General features: G+C 42.5%; 1 protein-coding gene across 2 annotated transcripts in view; it reads right to left on the bottom strand.

Moving 5' to 3' along the window:
- Positions 1 to 1057: 1057 nt before the first annotated feature.
- The window catches only part of tmcc3 (transmembrane and coiled-coil domain family 3), a 30110-nt gene continuing 9173 nt past the window's right edge, over positions 1058 to 21994 (bottom strand). Inside the window, exons 1-5 of one of the 2 annotated variants that reach the window (XM_041030073.1) lie at positions 21004 to 21270; positions 6300 to 6464; positions 4682 to 5463; positions 4084 to 4219; positions 1058 to 3828 (exon numbers count right to left, since the gene is read on the bottom strand). In XM_041030073.1, coding sequence (XP_040886007.1) covers positions 3526 to 3828; positions 4084 to 4219; positions 4682 to 5463; positions 6300 to 6464; positions 21004 to 21006 — 1389 coding nt within the window. In that variant the 5' untranslated portion in view covers positions 21007 to 21270 and the 3' untranslated portion in view covers positions 1058 to 3525. Of the gene's footprint in view, positions 3829 to 4083; positions 4220 to 4681; positions 5464 to 6299; positions 6465 to 21003; positions 21271 to 21994 lie in introns of those variants that run through there. The other variant, XM_041030072.1, reaches the window with a different exon arrangement.

Here is a 21994-nt window from a genome sequence, read left to right on the forward strand (position 1 = left end):
ATGTGTTTACAGTGTCAAAATACTTCAATATCTATTGCAATCATAAGTAATAAAACATATCTTAGTAATACAATGGCTATGATTATTTTTAATAGGCTGAAAAGTGATATTAATATATGATATGTCAAATACTTTTAAATACATTTTTAAAGCACTGCTCATGTCTGACATCTAGGTGTCAGTCTTCTCTTTTATATTCATGTACCATTCATACAAACATACAGCACACTGCAGGTATATGGACCTCAAGTTAATGTACAGGATTCAGTGCAGATGTTAGAACCTAACCTGGCCAGGTGTCGGTGTGAGTCTCACCTTTCAGAGGAGAATGAACTGTGGCAGAAACAGAGCAGTAGGAAAGAAAAGGAGCAAAACACCGTGTGAATAAAGAATCTGAAGCTGGGAAAACTTAATAAAAGATTCATGATCCACAAAACAGAGGGAACATGGACTTACGACTTGTTCTGTATCTCAGATGAAACACTGACATGTCTGTCGGTGTAGATAAAACGCTCCAGGAAGGGAACGTGTCAGTTGTGTTTTGATGTTTGGCTCCGATCAAATCAAATCACATCAAAATGTCTTTCTTAATGTAGATCAATCAAACCCACCTGACATCTATTTCAAAATGCATCTGTGATCAGGAACCCTTCAGGTTGACTTCCTGCCACAAGTCTTTGGGACAATTTATTCATGTTACATATGTTGTAGCTCACAGCCTAAAGTAACTCACTTTTAAGCTCATATTCAATATAAATGTATATTCAAGATATAATACAGTTGATATAATACATCGATTTGGTTTTAAATATCAAATTATGTGGCTATAATATCGTTTTTTCTCTACGACTGCACCACACTGCGCAGCTGGTGGGTGTTTGTCAAAGTCATTTACACCCATTTTATGTATGAATTCCTTATGATGCTTGCAGAGCGGTTTGATCTTTACCACAAATCAGTGCAGTCCTTACATCACGCAGTCTGTCTGATGGATAATGTGCTGTAAAATGGATGAGGTGTTCAGAACGAGAAGGCAACCAGTAGGGAACAGGAACAATCTTAGAAAAACAAAGATTTATTTCTCTCATCTGAAAAAAAAATGATGTTATGGAAAACTCATAACTAGAACCTAATGCACATGGAAGAGACAGAAAATTGAAAATATACACTGGACTTACAAATACAGCTTTGCAGAGAAGGTGCATGTGGCTCCTGAAGAGCAGTCAGAAATAGTGTTTGGGCAAATGTGGGGGGAAAAAAAACATCAATGACTAATGGTAAGAAAACAAAAAGAAAAAATCATCTCAGTGTTATTTAGAAAGGCTAAAGGGCCTTAAAAATCTCCATATTTGGCTTTTTTTCTCTGTTTCTTTTTTTCTTTTTTGAAAGGGACAAACAGAATACAGACTTACACAATAAAAGAAATAAGCTGCATTGAAAAGGCATCAGTCCCACTTAAACCCCTCATCATCACAGTGATACAGGGTTAGGGAGCATGGAGCTACATGGTTCAGTTCCCTCAGTCCAGTCTGTGATGCTGCGTTCATGTCACGTGGGAAAAACAGTCGCTATCATACTGATATTACCACTTATGGCAATATTACGAGGTACATGCTGCTTCAGAACAGATAATTCTGCTGTCTTACATTTTGGTGGTTTAGTACAGAAACTGACTTATTTCAAGTAAAAGACCCAAAACTGAACAATCGTCATTCTCCAAGTCATTACAGTTCACAAATCTTAAAATACGATGGCAGGACTTTCGGTGCTCGTTTCATCTCCAATGAGTCACTTACCAGCTGAGCGAGCGAGTCAAGTGTGAGGAGGCTGAGAGGAATTATTACGAGCTATTAAATTGTGCGGCAGGAATCACTCGCGGCTTAAAACAAATTTCAACAGGTGGGAATCCTTTCAAGTCGCCGACTTTGAACCGTCAGAGCAGCGCGGTTGTTATTCCCACTGGACATGAATGCAGCACAACAACAAAGGCTTCACACAGAAGCTAATTTGTTCTGCTCAACCTCGTAAAAAGGCAATTCAATAAAGTCGAACATGCTGGCATCCAGAGCTTTTTCTATCGTCACATACGGTCTCTGCTTCTCTTCTATTAAGAGTCAGCACTGCTTTGTGCATTGAAAGCAGGTCTCAGGTAGGCCTTCCTCACAGTTTACGTGCTAGATGGTTGATGTTTAAGCTGCAGTCTTTGGAACTGAGTAAAGCAAGTTTATGGACTAAGTGTCTTTTATTTCCTCAAATTGTTTTGAGAAGCAACTATTACCAAAACAACATAAAACAGATGTCACATGAAGGAAACAGGAGGCAGTTCAAGCTTTCCTCTGAGGGAATGGTTTGACATTTTGGGAAATACGCTTCTATATTTCTTGCTGAGAATTAAAATCTGAATATTCAGAGGTATAAAAATGACACCTTGACATTACTGCTTCTATCCAAGAAATAAAATGATGTTTTTACACTCTATTGTCACTACACTCAGGTACAATGACATATTTTGAGACTAATCTAAAAATCTAGCTTCATATTTCGGGTTCAGAAATGAGAGTAGTATCAATCTACCCAAGAGTATTTCCCAAAATGTGGAACTATTCCTTTAAAAAACAGCATTTTTACACACACACACACACACACACAAGTAGGCGTACAATACATGAACACACAGACTGACACGCTCAGACAGACACAAACACAACCACAGTTTAAAACGACAAGTAACCCAGGCTTCAAAGTTGTTTTTTTGTGAACGAGACACCGACAAGAAAAAAACATCACATAAATACAGCAGAGTGTTGTACAGACACACAGCACAAATGCACCTTCAGGTGGATGTGTCTTTGTGTTTGTGACAGCTGGCTGGTGTACAAGGAGGCATACTGTGCAGGTTCAAAACTGATCGACTGGCATACACATACAGCCTGTGAGCGTTTGTTTAAGAGGTGTGAGGTGGTGCTTTAACAGGTGCACTTCCCTGTAAGGATGGGAAATAATCACTGCATTTCCCCGCTGCAATAAAAGCCCACCTGTATATATTTAGCCTTCAGTGTGTGTGTGTCTGTTGGTATGATCCAGAATCTCCTGATAACCAGAGGAGCCGATAATATGGCTCCAATCTGATCGATTCCAGCTGATTCCCTGTGTTTCTGTCTGATAGTTCTGAGTGTAGTGATTCACGGTTATGGCAGCTCTGTGCCATGTTCATATGTTTGCACAGTCAGCATTCGTTGTCGAGCTTTATCACACTTCTGTTCCGTTGTTATAACTTATATCAGCTTACATCTGTGTGTTGTTGGTTTGGACTTACTGCGGATCTGTGAGGACCCCATTTAGACATGCAAAGCACGAAGCCATAAATCAAGTCACCATGGAGCCCAAAATGGCTGTGCAGCTCGGGCTGGTGTAAGGCTACATGTAAACTCCTCCCCAGTTTTTGTGTTGCCATGACAACACACCTCCTGGAGACCTGGACCCAGGATTTGGACAAGGTTTTCCGGTCTCATTTGTCCTCCTACATCAGTGCGGGAGGAGCAATCGTTCCAAAGCGCACTGCAAATGTTCCCAGTTCTTCCACAGCAGCGCTAACAAAGACACGCCCACGCAGGTGAGCGCCAGGTGGAGGCGGCTGCGCAGCAGCGGGGCGGTGAACTTCGCCACCGTGGAAACGCACACCAGGATCACGGTGACGATCGCAAGCATGATGTTGATGCACTTGCCCAGCAGCACTTTGGCGTCGGTGTTTTCCAGCTGAACCGTTTGTTGCTGCTGCTGCTGGAGCTCGAGCTTTGACACACGAGTCTGACACGACTCCAGGACCTCCTACGCACACGCACACAACCACACAAACACACAAAATGATTAAGATCAGGGAAATATTGGAGAGCAATGAGTCATAGGGGAAGGGCAGTGAAACAGGATGAGATATGAACTGAAATAAACAGCATTAGAATTGAACAGAAGGTGTGTATGTTAGAAATGAATGAAGATACCAGAGGCATCTCGCTGGCGTGTGGAACATTACATAACAGGGCGTTACAGGTGTGTGTCTGTGCATGTATACAAAACATACGTTACCTGTATGTCCCTCGCCCTCTCGTAGGCCTGATAAGCCACCTTCTCCTCAATACTGGCCAGCTCCTGCTTCAGATTACTGGTCTCGTGCTGGTGGAGCTCTGTCAGGTCATTTAACTGGTCCTCCAACCGCTCATACCTGAAGACAGAAACAGACACACACACACACACACACACACACACACACACACACAGAAACATGTAGAGTAGGTGGAGGCAGAGCGCCAAGGAGAGAGTGAGAAACAATGCATAATTGAGTGCATGTGTGGGTGAGTAACAGTACAGCAGTTTATCTACTACTGCAACTAAGCTGCCGAAAACATTTGCCCTTGGTTGACTTAGCAACAGTCTGGGGATTTGTGTGTAAGCTCTGCTATCTATTTTTAGTTGACAAAAGCTTATAATGATGGCTCCCTAAAACTGTCAAAAGCTCTTTTAAGTTCAACAGCTGATGTACAAACAAAATAAGTCTTACTGCAGGGGCAGGAATATTGGATTAATGTTTTGTTTTTGTTTTTTTTTTGTACTGGGAGGCAACAACACTGAGCACTCGGGGTGAGGGGTTCCATCCTAAAACCACGTGTCCTGTGCCTTTTCTCACCTGTATCTTTCCTCCTGCATCATCTGCGTGAAGTAGCTGTAGTCTCGTTTGAACTGTGCATTCATGGCCTCCATGTCCTCGGCCAGCTGTCCCTGAGCCTCCCTGATCTCCCGCACCATGTCCAGCACCTCCCCAAGACGCCCGTTGGAGTCCGACCTCCCAGGACCCCCAGACCCTGCTCCGGAGCCCCCCGCTGGGTTCCCGTTAGAGTCAGCTGAAGCAGACGTCCCGGTGGAGCACTCATCGTCGCTCTGGTACTTGGTCGCCTTAGCTACTGTGGTGGCACTGCCGCTCAGACCCCTCGCCCCGCCCTCCACCTGGAGCCCCGACCCCGTTTCCATGGAGCTCTTGAGGTGGGCAATGTTGTCGGCGCTGCCAAACTTGTTCCTGATGAGATTGGCAAACTCCCGCGACTTGTTGAAGAAGAATGGTGGTGAGAGCGACACGCCGGGCCCGATCGTCTTCACTTTATCCAGTGCTGGGTGTCGTCCTGAGGAGCTGACGTCCCGCAGGCTGCCCTCCTTACTGTGAGTCCCAGACTCCTTGCTGCTGCCATCCTTGTGGCTGTGCTTGCCGTTGGTCTCGCTTTCCTTCATGCGTCGGTGGTACTGCTCTAGCTTCTTCTGCAGCCGGGTGATGGTGTGTGCCGACTTTTGGTTCTTCTTCTCAAACACCTGGCGGATGCGCGACACCTGCTGCTTGTCGGCGCTGTTCACCAGCTTCAGGTACTCAGCCACATTCTGGTCCCGAGCCGCCTGCTCCACCTTAATCTGCTCCGTCACCTGAAGGGATAATGAAGTTTACAGTATACAGTTTCTCTACTGCACTTCCCTCAAATATATTATTACTTTTGATAGTCTGTATTTTATTTTACATAGTTTTACCATTAAAACGTATTTTATTTTCCTTTTTATTGTGTTTCTAAATGTTTCCTTTCTTCACCTCCTCTTTTTTTTCTGTTTGAAAGGTGCCATACAAAGAAAGTTGTTTTTCCTTAACGAGCCGTGTTGGGGAGGAATATAAAAAAAAATAAAAATTGTTATTTGTTCTAATACAAAAGTATTTTACTTTCTGTTTATTGCTGGGTATGTATCACTCAGTGGGAGCAGTAATTCATTATGTTATGTGTTTATGATCTCTTCATTAGGTTTCTGTTACTGCCCCAAATTACCCTCAACAACTGAGATAAACCACTAAATTTACTATGAATAATTAAACTAAACGGTGCTGATGCTGAATGTTCCTGTGGTGGGAATAATTCCACTGTGAAACTTTTCTGTGATTTCTAAAGAAAGCTGAGACAATTAGGACGATGATGAAAATGAATCCGAAGATATAATGGAACACAATTTCCCATTCATTAACTAATTAATTTAATGGTTTTCTGATTGGTGACTGTGGCATCGTAACTGACATTCAATGGGAACTGGCTCTTTATTGGACAAAGACATACTTTCTTTAACTGCTCCACAAACTGAGCTTAGGAGGTATTTCATCTTTTACTCCTGTTTGTTTAGACGGGCCCACGTCTCACATGATGTGTACACACTGTTCTGCAAGTCAAACACAGTAAATCTACAAAGAGACCACGCGGGAGGTGAGTGATGTTTCCTCTGACCTTCAGGATCTTCTGCTGCAGGCTGTCGATACCCAGCGCTCCCTTGGTGAAATCCAGTCCCACCCCGTCATGTCCGACGCTGTCCACCACATCCAGGTTGGACTCAGAGCCGCCTCGACGAATGGGCACCGGGATGCTGAGGGTGTTGGCATCGCTGCGCTCCGCCTGTGGACCCATGGGAAAGAAAAATGAATAATGGTATCACAATGAAAATTAGAAGCCAGACGATATCTGAAACTATTATTTTAGCCTTCGAGAGTATTTCCTTTGACTAATGGGTAAACTTATGATAAAAACAGTTAATAAGAATAACCTAAAACTAAAACTCTTCCGAGGTACACCAAATGGTACGCTGACCATAAAAACTGCATACTTTGCAGACAAAAGACAGACTTCACACAGACATCTGTACAGGTTTTCTGGCTGAACTATAAACCTGCTGCACAGTCCTGGATCTCTGACACAACATATCAGGTGTTTTGTGAGGAAAAGCTTCTTTCATCTTCCAAGTTCACTGCTTTCACTATATCTCCCGCTTAACTGTCTACTTGTCTCTCAGTAAGTATATCATCTACCTTACTTGCCAAGAAAGAAAAAAAAAAAACAGAGCTAAAAAAGAAAAACAAGAGGATCAAGAGTATTGAGTGCATCGTCTTGAGAGGATTCTCGTGTTTAGACTGGAGGGACAGAAAGGAAAAAGGCAGCTGATGAGACAGTAAATCTGTCTTAAGACTGAACAATGGTCAGTTAGTGGAGCAGTGATGAGCCCAGGGCTCCAAACAAACAGCCCCCAGTGCCTCTTGCACTGAAAATCCACTCTCTGCATTGACAAAAGCAGACGATTATGTAAGGCAACCTAAAATATTAGTATGTGGTAACTCTAGTTGCCACGGCAGCAAAGCGCACGCAGACAGACTCGGCTCTGAAATCCACACACATGAGCAAACTGCTGACATATCCTGAAGGTGGGCTTTTTTGGCTTCATTCTCTTTGTCTTTGTCTTACACAAGCAGAATAAATGGCATTTTAAATTGTGTCCCGTGGCTTTTAGCTTTCAGAATGTGAGACATCCTGAAGAGTCAGCAATCGTCATTCCCAGCAGTGAAAACAATCCTACAATATCACTTTCTTTTTTTTTTTTATTAAACACAGTCATTCATGTAAATCCACTGTTCTTACAACTCCAGATTACAGATGGCTAATACTCTCAGAACATCACACATAACACATCCATTAGTGTTATTAGCCAGAACAATAAAAATAATGTTGATAAAATCTATTCACTGTTTGTAGCTTCACAAGTGGAAGATTTACTTGGTTTTGTCCGTCGAAAAATCATGACAAAATAAATAATTTGTTTTTTGTTTTTTACTGCTGGTCAGACTATGGGCGCAATTTTTACACTCTGGTAGCTCGTGATGGGATTTGAGACACATTTATAGCTTTAAGGATAAGGCCATTAACCCTTTAACACTCGCCCAGAAACACTCTATTTTTAAGCTTTTATTTGCACACCCTTCCTTGCAATGTAGCTGGATTATATTTGCAGCAGTCTCCCCTTTGAGCAACCCAATCCCTGAAGAAATGAAAGTGCATGATGATCTAAATGTGGCTGTAGATGAACTTAACTCTTATATTTTTGTGCACCAAAAACATGGAAAAATAAAGATACCATGTTAAATAAAATATCAGACTCAGCTTTAAAAGCCTTAACTTTCCAACACCATAAACTATGCCGTGATCTCTGGGTCTCTACAGTAATTGATCAGTGCACTTAATACACTTTCATACTGATGTGAAGGGACCACACCTTCCTACAGCAGCGCAAACTAAGCCTCCACTCCTGAACTCAACTTTGAGTCATTCTCTTTAACGTTTTTGAGCAGATCAAGCTTTTATTTGCACAAACCAACGTTTTTGCATTTCCTCCTTTGCTGCCTCTTAGATACACAAAGAGTCCGGTCATAAAGCAGCTGTTTGCAGGGGATTCAAGTGTGTAACCGTGCGGCCGGCAGTGCCTCGCTCTCAGCGCTCCACACGCGTATTGGACATGAGGGTGAAAGTGGGAAAATTATTAACATGTGAACACACAGAGGCTCCATAAGTCTGTTATACAGAGCAGATATCTGGTCACTATGCCTCCTGTGACCCTGGTCTGCACTGAGGCCATTTGGATTATTATACAGATGGGTGGACACACAACCAAAACACACAAACAACACACCAGGGCATTTGTCCACTGGGAGATATAAAGGGGATATTCACTCGCCTGGAACTACAACTTCTCTCCATGATAAAAAAAAGAAAAAACACGTATGAGTGGATGTGAATGCAGAATGTGCTTCTCTTAAAGGTGAAACATGGGCTGCGGTTGTTTTCCTGCTACAACCCATAAAAACTGCCACACAAATGCTCTAAATTAGATTTTTCACGGCAACCTACAGGTGAAAAGGGAAAAACAAAAAAAGCAGTTAGTTAGTTTGCATAACATCTGCACCTTTGTGAGATCAATTCTAGCTTGGAAGCCTTGATGCATAGAAAAACAACCTATTTATACTTACACACAGCTGTGGTGATCCTTCAAGTTATTTTTGATGCACAACCTGTCACATACTTGCTGGTTGCAGTTTCTCAGATGTGAGAATTCGCTGCTTTTCAGTTTTTTTCTCTGTAAATTAAGTTTAAAACCATGACCCTAACCCTTGAGAATAATCATCAGTTTGAAGCCTGAACTACTGTGAAATCAACTAAATGCAAACACAGTGAGGCAGACATAGAGTGCGACTGTGCGTTGGTGTGTGATTTGCATTGGCTTTCTATATTCAAAATCTAAGATTAGAGAGTGAAGAGGAAGCCTGTGGTGTGTGCTGGATGTGAAAAAGAAAAGAGAGAGTGGGCCAGCAAGTGCTACTCCAGCTCCCACTAAGCCAGCTCATCTGAGTGTCTCATTGATGGGGCTGGGAGTAGGGACCTTGCCACGGGGAGACGATGGCCTGGCACAAACACACAGGAAATGGCCCAGGAAAGCCTTTTCGTCGCTTGCTCGCAGCACCGACTCAGAAGCTATTTATGGTTGCCTTCCGATCCATCAATTTGTTTTCCACTAACATGAGCCAGAGGTAGAGACAAGTCAGAAACAAGGTAACCGTAAACACGTTGTCCTCCCTCATGAACGACACAATCCTCCCCTTCAGCTAATCAGTGTAATTAAAAAAAAAAAAAAGCAGAAAGGAAAACAAAAAGCCAATACACAGAGGTGAGACTCAATAATTTGTCAAAAGACAATCAGCCGCTGTCCGCCGCTGACGAATGAGCAAATCGATCCATGGGACCAATCCATCAACTCAAGGCTGTTCACAGAAAATGTAAAACCCCCTCTGAGCGCTAGTTAATACAAGAACTGTGTATAAATGTTATATGTCACTGTCAACAGTCACACAGGAAGCTAGTGCAGGGCCTGCTAATAATAACATCTCACCCGAGCTACACGTGTTAACAAGCCGACGTCACACTCCAGTGTACAGTATACAGTGGGTATAAAATGTGTGGTAATCTACAGGGCAGGGTCTGCTCTGACCAGGCACGGGGACACACACTGTCTGAACCAGCACACCAGATTAACTCTGGCTGAATTAAACTGGTGTGTGTTTGAGTGTATAATGGCACTGGAGAATCCAGATCAAGAGATTTAGTGAAGGAGATGTTTAAAACCTGGCTTCTTAAGACAATCACAGGAAGCTACCTCACCATAATGAAATTATATACTGTGGCTGTCTCATACAGGAAGAGAGGTGGAGGGCCACATGTTACACAGAAGAATGAAAATATTGGTATGATGTGAAAAACAAAATGAAAAATTAAAGTAAAGTGAGCGTTAGAGGAAAAGTCAGGGAATCATCAGAGTCTCTGGGTTTATTCCAGGGATTATTGCACCAAATGTAATAGCAATCCATCTAATTGTCGTCGAGATATTTCCGTTATATACAGCGGCCCTTTGGACAAATATGAAGATGCACTCAGGCGCAATTTGGATACTCAAGTTTTGAAAGGCTTAATCCAGCAAAACCCTTTTACATTTGCCAAGGCCACTCTGTTCCAACAGACCTGAGAATAACACAGATGAGTACCCCTGGTAATTTATGACTGTGCTTCCTGAGGGCTCCAGAGAAAGCTCATACACCAGGCCTAATGCATCAAAACGCCACAGAATACGGTCACACAAACCTGCTGCACCTGCAATTCAAATACATTCAACCTGTGAGACACAATTCAGCTCTGAAATGATAGAAACAAAAACAGCTGAAGAGGATGATTTTGTGCTGGCAGATGACTAAAACTCCTTCTGCAACACATCAAACAAAAAATGTGAAAAAGATGATTTTTTTTTCTGTATGAATAATAAATGAAACTGTTTCATACTGGATCTTTAACTGTGCTATGCATCATTTAGGTTATGTTGTACACTCTGTGGGCTATTAAACACTGTGTTGTGTAACTCTCACATTATCTTCACATGATCTTAGAAAAATGAGGCTTCACCGCTGCGCTTCTATCTCCACTGCTGTGATTTGAGGGCTCATCACTTCTTATCTCCAAAGGAAACTTCTCTTATCTCCCCAGCTGACTTCAATGAAACTGATTTTAATAATTAAACAGGGCAAGCTATGAGTGTCTTTACCCAGTGTAATTTTTAAATTAGTAAAATTGCCCCAGAAATAACATAATAAATTTTGATCTGATATTATTGTCACTGTTACATTAAAGACAGAAAAAACAGGATTGGCTTTACTTTGGTGATATAATATACCCAGGGGTTTTAAACTATATTCAAATCACGTACAGAGATAGAAAAGAAGTTTTGGTTTCACCTATGATAAAAAAAAGGACAGTTTAAGGTGAAATGAGACATTTGGTTCATGTGAACTGAGCAGTACAGGCTCCTGCCGGGGGAGAGGGGGAAAGAAGGGGGGGTTCAGCCATGACTCTGTGACCAAAGAGAGGAGCCTCCTTTGGGGAAGAGGAGCAGGCAGACAGGCACACCTCCCCACGGGGCTCCACAGATACAAACAGAGAATCACACGCAGAGTAAATGGAAAGACAAACAGTCACAGAACAGACGGAAAATGGGAAACGACCTAAAATACAAGCACAGGGAGTTTAGGAAATATTCAGCATTTCAACAGTCACACAGTCGCAAAAAAAAAACACTTTTAACTGAGGGGAAAATTAAACCTTTTCTTTCCTCGTATGCTGTACAGACTGTGAAGCCCTTTGGGGCTAATTTGTGATTTAGAGCTCTATACACAGAACTGAATAGACCACATGATAATTCAACATCATACTTTATCGACTTTCTGTGGAAGAGAAAATACTGTAGTAAAAACGAATGCTTTCAAGCACATCGTATAAAAAAGTTAAATAAAAAGTGGGATACTGAAACTTTTTATTCTGCAGATAATTCACTTTCATGGAACATATCCTGTGAGCTGTATCCCACCTTCAGCAATCCACACAAACACACTTACACACCCGTACTGACGCCAAACCCAAGGTAGCACTGAGGGGAACTAAACAGTGAGGGTTACTGTGTCGGTGCACTGATTGAAAACCAGTTTCAAGAACGAACAGGCTGCTCTCTACACACACCCACACAATACTGAACTCATGGCGGGCAGAACAGGACACGTCCACATTACACAGAGCCTAAGAACAAGACACGAACAAGAACACTGTCTAAAAGGTGCATCAGGCAATCTGAGCCAAATTACAACGTGTGGTGGACCCTTCCCTGATCAATCTTCAACAACCTGCTTTTGATTATAATTATTTACACTGTGCTCTACTGCCTTGATGAAGCTGTAATTCCAGTCCGCTCACTGCTTCTCTCGAGTCACTGCAGCTCTTACTATCATGCTCAGTCCTGCTTCTGAAACCACTTAATTTGATTCGATAGGACCTTAATCATGTCAGACTGCCGCTTCTGTATCGAAAATCTATGCGCTTGACCTGTGTGTTAATCACAGATGGTGATGAAGACAATAGGGAATCAGTGGGAAGCATCTCAAAAGCACTGAGCATCACTGCCACTGCCTACTTGGGGAAGTGCAAATGATTGTGAGATGCATGTTATCAGGATGTAAAGCACGTGTGATGTGCAGAAAACAGAAAAGTTAACAAAAATATTGGGGAGAAAGCATAAAATGCATAACTTTATGAAATCTGCACATTACTCAGTGCTTTTCAACATTTTACACCTTGTACAATACGTAAGAACGTGATAAGACTTGAAAAGCAGCCCAATTTCTAGCAGGGCTCTGTGGTCTGTCAGGCTGACATGTCCACAGAGCATGAAAGTGGCACAGTGCTGCAGTGACATGGCCTCAGAAACCCCCTCACCACCCTCCAGAGCCTCATTGACAAACCACAGATGGAGGGATGAGGGAGGCAGGCACGTCTGACTGAGTCAGAGACTGACTGAGATCTCCTGCTCTCATCCTTTCCTCATTTACTCCCCTTTAAAGCCGCTGTGATCAGTTAAGATGCGCTCACGGGAAAGATGGATGAGGACTACTGGTGCAGGGCTCCTCAGTGGTTAAATAAACACGACTGAGGGTGCACAGTCATGCTAGCAGCCTTGTAAGGTGGGTGCTTTAAAGACATGCTAATGCCAGCATGATAACATGCTCACAATAAGTGCACCCATCCACCTGCTTTTATGCACATTTCCAATTTACACATTAAAATAAAAAGCTGAGCTGAAACGGCAGAAATTTGAATAAGAGGAGCTCCATGAACTGTTTATGAGCCCAACTCACATTCATTCTTATTTTCATTTGCTGATTTCTTGTGCTGCATTTAGATGAAAACTTTGAGTCTGCAAAGGAAAAGTAAATGTCTGGGACCCGTGGATGTCAAACCAGATCTTCTGTCAATCCATCAAGTAGATGTTCGGTTCTTTCACCGGATAAATGAAACTCTGACCCGCTGGTGGCACTAGACGAACAGTAATTAGGATTCATCCTCTGGGCACCTTGGATATCTGTTCAAATTTTAAGGCAATCCATCCTATGGCTGTTGAGATAATTCGATCTGGACCAGGTCTGGACAGAGAGACGGCAGCTGCCATGATTTTAACCATGCTAGCCACACAGCTCGCTAGCATTTTGTGCTTCTGAAAATTCAAACCACATGTTGTAGAAACTCCACTGCATCCTGACGCAAAGAGGATATTGCTACTTGCTTCTCTCCAACAGTCGTCTTTCACAGAGTAAAACGGATAACACACAACAGGCTTTCTTAACACAAACTATGCATTTTAAAGCATGAATTTAAAACAACCCAAGCAGGACAGGACACATGATTTGTCTTGAAATAAGACCGGATGGTGCATAATGTCAAATGCAGTGTGCAGCTGCCAATCTTTTTGGTAATCTGCTCTTATCTGTTTGTTCTAATGAAACTAATGTCTCTAAATGAATGATGCTAATGATATCTGATGATACAGCCCCATATTTAGAGCGGCACGTAGAAGTTTATTTCATTTAATGCTCAGTTGACATTTCCCTCAATTTAAGGCATCATTTAAACTCAGCAGAGGCTAAAAGGTTAAATGAACTACTTTAAGGGAAGAGTGCATTTTCACCAAAACATATAGGAGAGAGAAAAGAGCGAGCAGGTGATGTACATGTGAGGCGACCACCACACTGCTCTGCTAACAACACCAGAGGGAAACTAGGTACTACAGTGAATCAATAAATCACACCACAGTGAGAAAAAAGAGAGTTGTGGATGGATATCGAGTTAAAAATCAATGAACTGTTGGCAATCCATTAACTATCTGGGGAGTTCAGCATCAGCCGATGATTTGGTAATACAGCACCGGCATACGCAGAAACAACAACAGCACTCACACAGAGCTTTAAATCTGAGCACAAGATGTACCAAAGTATCCAGAGGCAGGGTTTATCAAACAGCTCTACACAATCGGATCCATGTGTATTTTTGTATATGACCTGCTTTACACACCCACATGCAGTTTGGGACTCAATGGAAAAAAAAAAAGTTGTAATCCCTCCTCTTGTCTCTCCTCTCCTCCTGTAATCTGAGATTTTAATCTCCGCTTTCCAGGGCAAAGATTACCCAGCAGCCATTGGTCTCACTCAAATGCTCCGATGGGTAAGAAAGTGGGATGAGGATACAGATGTGTGAGGCTGGGAAAAAGGCAGAAAGAGTAAAGGAGATTTAAAGGGCGTGGGGGAGGAAGTGATGGAGACAGAAAGTGGCACAGAAGAAGGGAGTGAGGCTGAGAAAGAGAGGAAAACCCGCCTGCTGTAACAAGTCCAGGTCAGTGTTTGAACTCCACAGGTGGGTCATCAGAATCGGATTAGAGCTTTAAAACACACAGGATTCAAACAGCTTCAGGTCAAAGTTTATACTGTGGCCTTTAAGAGAACATTTTAGTTTTATCTCGATGTGCAGGTTACAAAGCTGGAACGTCTGCAGCATGCACGGTGATCTCTGAATCACTACTGGAACTTGAAATTAAAATCAGCCGATGAAAAGAAGTCTCATGTGTGAGTGGAAAAACATCTACACAACTACACAGTACAGTACTGTCGTCTAGATATCCCATGACCTGAATGAATTTCTTTCTGCCCAGAGGCCTTACTGCAGCTAACACCCGACAGCAGACACACAGCGAGTAAGTGAACCTAAGGTCACAGACAGACAAGATTCCCTTTCTCTATTTCTTCATCTTCCCAGCCATAAAAATGAGAATGGGATCGAGCTGTAGCTAGTTTTAACTTTGAAATTTTTCACTCCACTTGTATTAATCAGGGTAAATATTAGAAACCAGTGTAAGACAACACAGCACCAAAAATTCTAGTCACCAAAATGCTCATTAAGTTGAATCAGTTTATCTCAAGGCTGTTATGAGACTGCATTAGTTTTAGGTAGGTGTACCTAATAAAATAGAAGCTGTGTGTATAATATCTATCTAGAAATGAGCAACAGTATACAATTGTTATGACAAAAAAAGTCTAGAGAGCCCATTTTCAACTCCTGCATTAAGAAAATGCTTAAGTTCAAATTCATATTTTAACCTAAGGCGAGAATTAAGAGGCGCCGTGAATCTAAAGAGAAGCAAAGCAGCCATTTCTGTAAATGTGAAGTGCTCTTACTGCTCTGCACAAGTTAGCCACTGACGCACTATGTTATTTTGGCTAATTATTTTTTCATGGCACTCCGCAGTTCAGTCGCAACACTCCATGTTAAGAACAGCTTCAAGTTCGCTTTAACAGCTAAAATGAGAGAGAGAGAGAGAGAGAGAGAGAGAGAGAGGAAAAAAAAAACCCTGTGTTTTGCAGCACAGCCAGCAGCATCACCACGAGCCAGGGCGGTGATGACAGGGCCGCTGAGTACTACTATCGGTGCTCCAATTGATCACCAGTGCCAAGCTGAACGAGTCACCGTGCTGCTGTGAAAATCACTCAAATCTGTCAAGTTTTGTTGGATTTTGTTGCCAAGTATGTGACAATGGGCTGCTCGAAACGTTTTTCATGCAGAAATTCAAAGACACAAAAAGTTAACAGGAAACGCGGATGGTTGACCACTGAAAAACTGTTTATGTAACCAAAGATGGCGGTGTAGTGTATATGTATAATATGCTGATATGGCAAATGTGGCTTCACAGACCTCCAGCAGTGTCAGGACATCACCGTGATCAGCAGAAAAACGGTCCTCTTGTTAAGTGACCCATTTGCATCGCTCCCGATATTCCAGGAACCCCAGATCACTGGGATGTACTATGAGCTGCACATGCAGACACACACACACACACACACTCGTCCATTCTGTATTTAGAAGCCAAATGTAACAGAGGAAAGAGTTCAGCTCCATTCAACACCTCTATAGAGAGACGATCCATTTTTGGACGCCTGATTCAGAACCTAATACTACTCTGCACTTTAAACACACACACTGACACACTAACCTACGCAGTCGGAATTATCCAACCACATACAAACACTACAACAATACCATTACACAACAGTAACTGGCAGCCGTGTGCGGGGCAGGAACGCTTGATTTGGACTGCAGTGAAATATCTATGGCTTTGTTTACACACAGTACACTGCAGAGTACATGTTTGACTACAGCAAACAACTACAATATTTTCATCATTTTTTGGGTGTAACTAATTTTAAAAATAGCTAATTTGCATGATACAAAACAGAGAAAAACTGCAAATCTTCATATTTGAGAAGCTGATTAATAGCTCTTGAAAAAGACTGTTGACATTTTTTGTCAAGAGTTTCATCAGTCTGTCATTATAGCAGGTTGTAGAGCTACAATAATTAGCTGACTAATCCGCTGGTCCTCTCAGATGTGAGGATTTTATGCATTTCTTTATTGTACATGATGCTAAAGTGAATATGTTTGTGTGTTGGCCTGTTGGTCACAGTGAACAAGACATCTGAAAGGCGTTCACACGTTCCAATGGGCTGATGGAAATTCTATTTTCTGACATTTTAAGGACGAAACGTTCAATCGATTAGTTTGGAAAATAATTGGCAGCCTATTCAATAATGAAAAAAATGGTTCGTGGCAGTCCTAGGAGGTTTTGATGACTGTGCAGAAGTCGAACTGTTGAGTTTAAGTGGTGTGAAAATAAGATGCCAGAGGGGTTCAACCATAGCTGGATACATTTCCTCACAGGGTGTAATAATTGGCAATGAATCAGCTTTACAGGCTATGACTAGGGGGAAAAGCTGTGTGTGTGTGTGTGTGTGTGTGTGTGTGTGTGTGTGTGTGTTAGCCCAACACAGGATCTCTTTGATGGGCAGGGTATTTGTGTGTCGGTTAATCTGCACCGTGTTACTCACACACCCGGCATCGCTGCTGGTGTGTCAGCTTAGCCCACTCAATCCCTAATCCAAAAGCACAGAGAGAAAGACACAGCGAGAGGGAGGGAGAGCGGCGGCGACATAAACCTGTGTACCTACATGTGAAACGTCCCAACAATTTACATTTCACAGATCGCCCCTCTTTGCACAGCACTGCTTCCCCCTCTCACACTCACACGTCTGCTCATTTTAATAAGTTTAAGCCTCCTTTATTCCAGGATACGACAAAGAGGGAGATAGGGAAACAGATTCCACCGGTTGCCGTGACAACAGACGCTGATTGAGTAGAGCCGGGCTCGCACCTCGCCGTAATAACCAATGAAGCGAGTCGAAGGCGAAGACCATCAGTCAGCTCCCATTCAGCACCATTCACTCCTCCTAGTTTGTTCTCTCTCAATGGTTGAACAATGGCCACGGCTCAGCTCATCACTGTGATTTGTGGTGTTGATGGGGGGCTCTGGCAGTTTGTATATATGTGTTTGTGTGACTGTGTGTGTGTGTGTGTACACTGGCCATAAAACTAGGCCTACTGCAGAGACTGGTTTCCTGTATCCTACTGACACAGAGCACAAAAACAAGCCCTGACCTGCTGCATGTAATGACCTGTTGTGTCTCCAAGGCTGGGAAAACAACATACAAGTACTGAGCACTATTTTCTATTTTTATATTGTGTCTTCTTTAAATAAGGATCTAGAACTGCAACAATTAGTCGATGTACAGGAAATTAGTCCGCAAATATTTTTTATGATCAACTCATCATTAAAGTAATTTTAAATAAAAAGAAAAATGTGAGAAAACAATTTGTGAGTTCTCGTCTAATATGTGAATTCAGTGTACTTCTGCTCCTGGCTGGTAGCACCCCGAAGGATTTCAAGAGACTAAATATAACAGCAAAGAGTTGTTTTGTTTTGTTTGTGTCAGCCAGCAGTCATGGAGCTAAGCACTCAGAGCTGCAACTAACTGATCTTTTCACAACTGACTGATCTGTTGATTAATCTTCAACAATCCTGCTTTACTTTGTCTTACATAATTGTTAATTGAATATCTCTGAATATCAGTTAAGCGGATTAATGCACACAGAACCCAGCAGATCAATCAATAATGGATATCATCACTAGATGCAGCCCTGAACTGCAGTTATGGCAAATTAATAGCTGCGCAGAAAGAAGAATATATATAATATGATAAACAAAACAATGTCATCTCTTTGCCATGAGGTAGAAAAATATTCCTGCAGAGCCAGATTATTTCCTTTTCTTTGGAGTCTCATAATCCAACACTGAAGCTATCAAACGTCTGTGCATGAATCATTTCTCGGCCAAAACAAACCGACCTCGTCCTGATGTGACTGATGGCAGAAACATGTCAGTTCAGTAATAAATCAATTCCGGTTATTTCTCTGCCAAAAACTGTTGAATTAGACCTTGGGCAAGACAGTCTCCTCTCCGCTGACATGCATCCAAAGATTAAAAATCTTAGGAAAGCACATTGCTGCCCCGAGGGAATGCTGTGAGGATCTCGGAGAAGGAAACACACCCCCATCCTCTTCCTTAAGATCAAAAACACACACACAAAAGTCCAGCTTTGCAGAGGATGAAATCTCTCTCTTTGAAAGTGATCTAATGATAGCAAGAGAAAAGGCTACTCCATGCATTAATTATACACCACCATCACCCCCACACACACACACAGCTTGGACACACGAGAGCCATCTGACCTTTAAGAACCATCCTTATTGATATTTCAATACTCAACTAGAGTCCTTCTACGTGGCTTGATAAATTAATTTCCTTTCTTCCTTGAGCTCAGAACTGGTTACCAAGATATAATAAAATATAATAAGCAAAAGAAAAAAACGTTGCTGTGGAGTTTTTGTGCAGATTTTAGTGTTTCTCCCAACTTTAGACAACTAATCCTGCTGCCTCCACCTCCTCCCTATCAGAAAGTAGACTTTCCAGCTACTGACTGGAAAATGGGCTTGAGGACCGTGAGTGACTAATGCTGTATCCTTCCATAACAACTACCGCTGAGGTGCCCTTGGGCAAGGCACTTCATCCAGCACCAACAGAGCAGCTCAGCAGTAAATTCTGTTTGCATCGGGCAGCTCCCCAGTGTAAATGTGAAGCACCGTTGGAAAGATGCTCAGCCGTCAACCCCCTAAGTATCCCCTGAGTGCTGGCAGATAAAGGTTAACCACTGAGGATGGGATGGTCTGCCTCCAGACCCTGAACGGCTCGTATAGGCCCCATGAGTCGAAAAATGCCACCGTGCGTTCTCCTGTGCACCTGGGCGTGCTGATGCCTAACAGACAGCAGGACGACGTACTGCAGAGACATGGTTCACAGTTGTGTATGTGGGTGTCTGCAGGCAAAAAATGCTGTTCCCATCTCTCAAAAGGACTGTGGCTGTCTGAGTGGCTCTTTTAACAATTATATTCAAATTAAGCCAAACTGAAGAAGAAAATTGCAAACCTTCAAACTGGAGTTCACTCAGCAGATGTGAATTGCATGGCAACACAAAGCCTGTGCTTCTTGTCTCCATTTAGACTGTTCTGAAAGCTTTCATATGACTGTTACAGAAATCTGTATGATCGGTCCGCACAGGGCTTCGCAGAGCAGAAGCTCTCCGTATGTGAGCTCCCTGTAAGTGGGTCATAGAAGAATCTGTTTTTCTGTCATAACACGTCATGTTATCCAACCTTTAGCAGGAATAACACAGTGACACAAACATGTCACCACTCTATATGATTGGACATAACAGAAAGAAAACATCTGAATCTACAACTGAAATCAATGCAAAGCTCACAGACAGACTGGATAAACCTGCTCCACCACCGGTTTTGCCCCTGGGTGTGTATACTATTTGCAATCTGTGATGTCTAGATGATAAAAGGTCTACAAGATAAAAGGTTGTTTGAGCACAGTGTCAAAATGACTTCAAGTATGACTGTATGACAACTTCACTGACTGGTCAGCAGATGATCTGGAAGAGGCTCAGTTCTTCTCCACCAAACCCCATTAGAAAATCTGTCAATTTAATGTCAGTTCACACATGAGTGCTGATACAAACATACAGTAGTGCAATATGATAAAAGAGGTTTCAGAACTGGCTGACACTTCTCCATATCGCTCACTGCAGTGCTTTTCTAATAGAAGACGACTGTTGAAATGAGAAGACGGTTAGAGACCAATATTACTAAAAGAAAATTAAAAGAGAAAATGTTGTGAGTGGAGAATCGGATGTGCGCCGAAATGCAGAAAGGCTCCTTGAGATTCAACAGGAGTATGATCATATGTTATGCCGCAGCCTATACGCACATTTTCCAACAAGCAAAAGAATATATATATATATATGTTTTTTTAATGAAGTGCGACGTGTTGGTCTATTCAACAGGAAAACAAAACGTGTCCGGAGTAGTGGGCAGAAAGCGGTGTGACAGCTGTGCTGCGGTTGCACAAATATATTGCCTGGAAAAGAGAAGGATTTCCAACTACACTTGTTCTCTGCTGACAAAAACCCGATGGTTAGCTTTTCTGAAAGACACTAAAATGACCTGTGAACTCTTGGTATGTTTTTTTGAAAATGGAAATATTTTCCCCCTAATTAACACCAGATTCGGTTTTTTCTCGACGTGGCCAGAAATGGCTCAACGTAAACGTAACGTACAGACCGCCTGGATATGGAGAAGCCGCTGATTTTAACACCGAAACACCAAAGTTTATCTCTCTTGGGGAACGTTACAGAGGACAGTAAGCTAACGTTAGCTAACTTCGTAACAGTGCAAAACGCATATTTACCATATTACCGCCGCTGGTGTGACTGTATCCCTACTTCTGATAAACTTTTCTCCACAGCACAACAAGCTCCGGACATAATCTCGGGACTCCGGCTGGGTCTCCCGTTCTGTTTCGCTCCTCAGGTGTAAAGTTGGCCGTTGTCCGTTAACATCGTCGGTGCTACACATGCCATCACGGCTCCCACTCGCCGCTGCAGCTGGCGCCGCTGCTGGAAACCGACGGACGAAGCCAACAGTGCGGTTCGCTCCCCAAGCCAGCCCGCCTCGGTAATCCTCTTAAACCCCGGGAGCCAGGGAAGCGCAATGTGCGATTACGCCCCGCCCACCGCGTTGCACAGAGGGAGGGGCTGCGGGAGATATCGAATACACCCACATTAATTAATTCATAAGCTGGGAACGAGGAGCCCTCACGTCCACCAATTTAAAGAAGTGGTTTTATTCAAATGCACGCTAAAAATATGCAGTAAGGGAGTTAAAGCAGACAGGAAGAGAAGTGGTCAGTGTTGAAAAAAGATTGGGAACCTTATTTAAAGAAAAAATACTACAAAAATATACACTCCCTGGTCGCTTTATTAGGTACATCTGTGCAATATATGCAGAGCACTTTTTAAGGGGAAAATTAATGGCAGGGGTGTTGTATTGGATCGCATTAGATTTTATAGGTTTGCCTCACAAAGTGGCCACTGAGTGTAAAAGTAGTGCTACACAAATGAAAGTACAGAAGTATTGTAAGTTAAATGTATTTTAGGTGTCCATTGTTTCAGAATGGCCCCAGAATATCAATTATATAATCAGCATTTTAATGTTGTAGCTCATCCAGGTGGAGCTAATTTTAACTTCATATACTGTGAAGTTTATTCCACAACAATGTTGGGTAATTAATTAATATTTAGTCCATCAGAGGACCATCAGCTGGTGGTTATTTTCACCTTAACAGAAGTTTCTAAAACTTTATATTCCTCTCCAGTTGTCCGCAAACCTTCTCAGTCCCA

This window comes from Toxotes jaculatrix, chromosome 22, assembly GCF_017976425.1.
Source record: "Toxotes jaculatrix isolate fToxJac2 chromosome 22, fToxJac2.pri, whole genome shotgun sequence".
Lineage (NCBI taxonomy): Eukaryota > Metazoa > Chordata > Actinopteri > Toxotidae > Toxotes > Toxotes jaculatrix.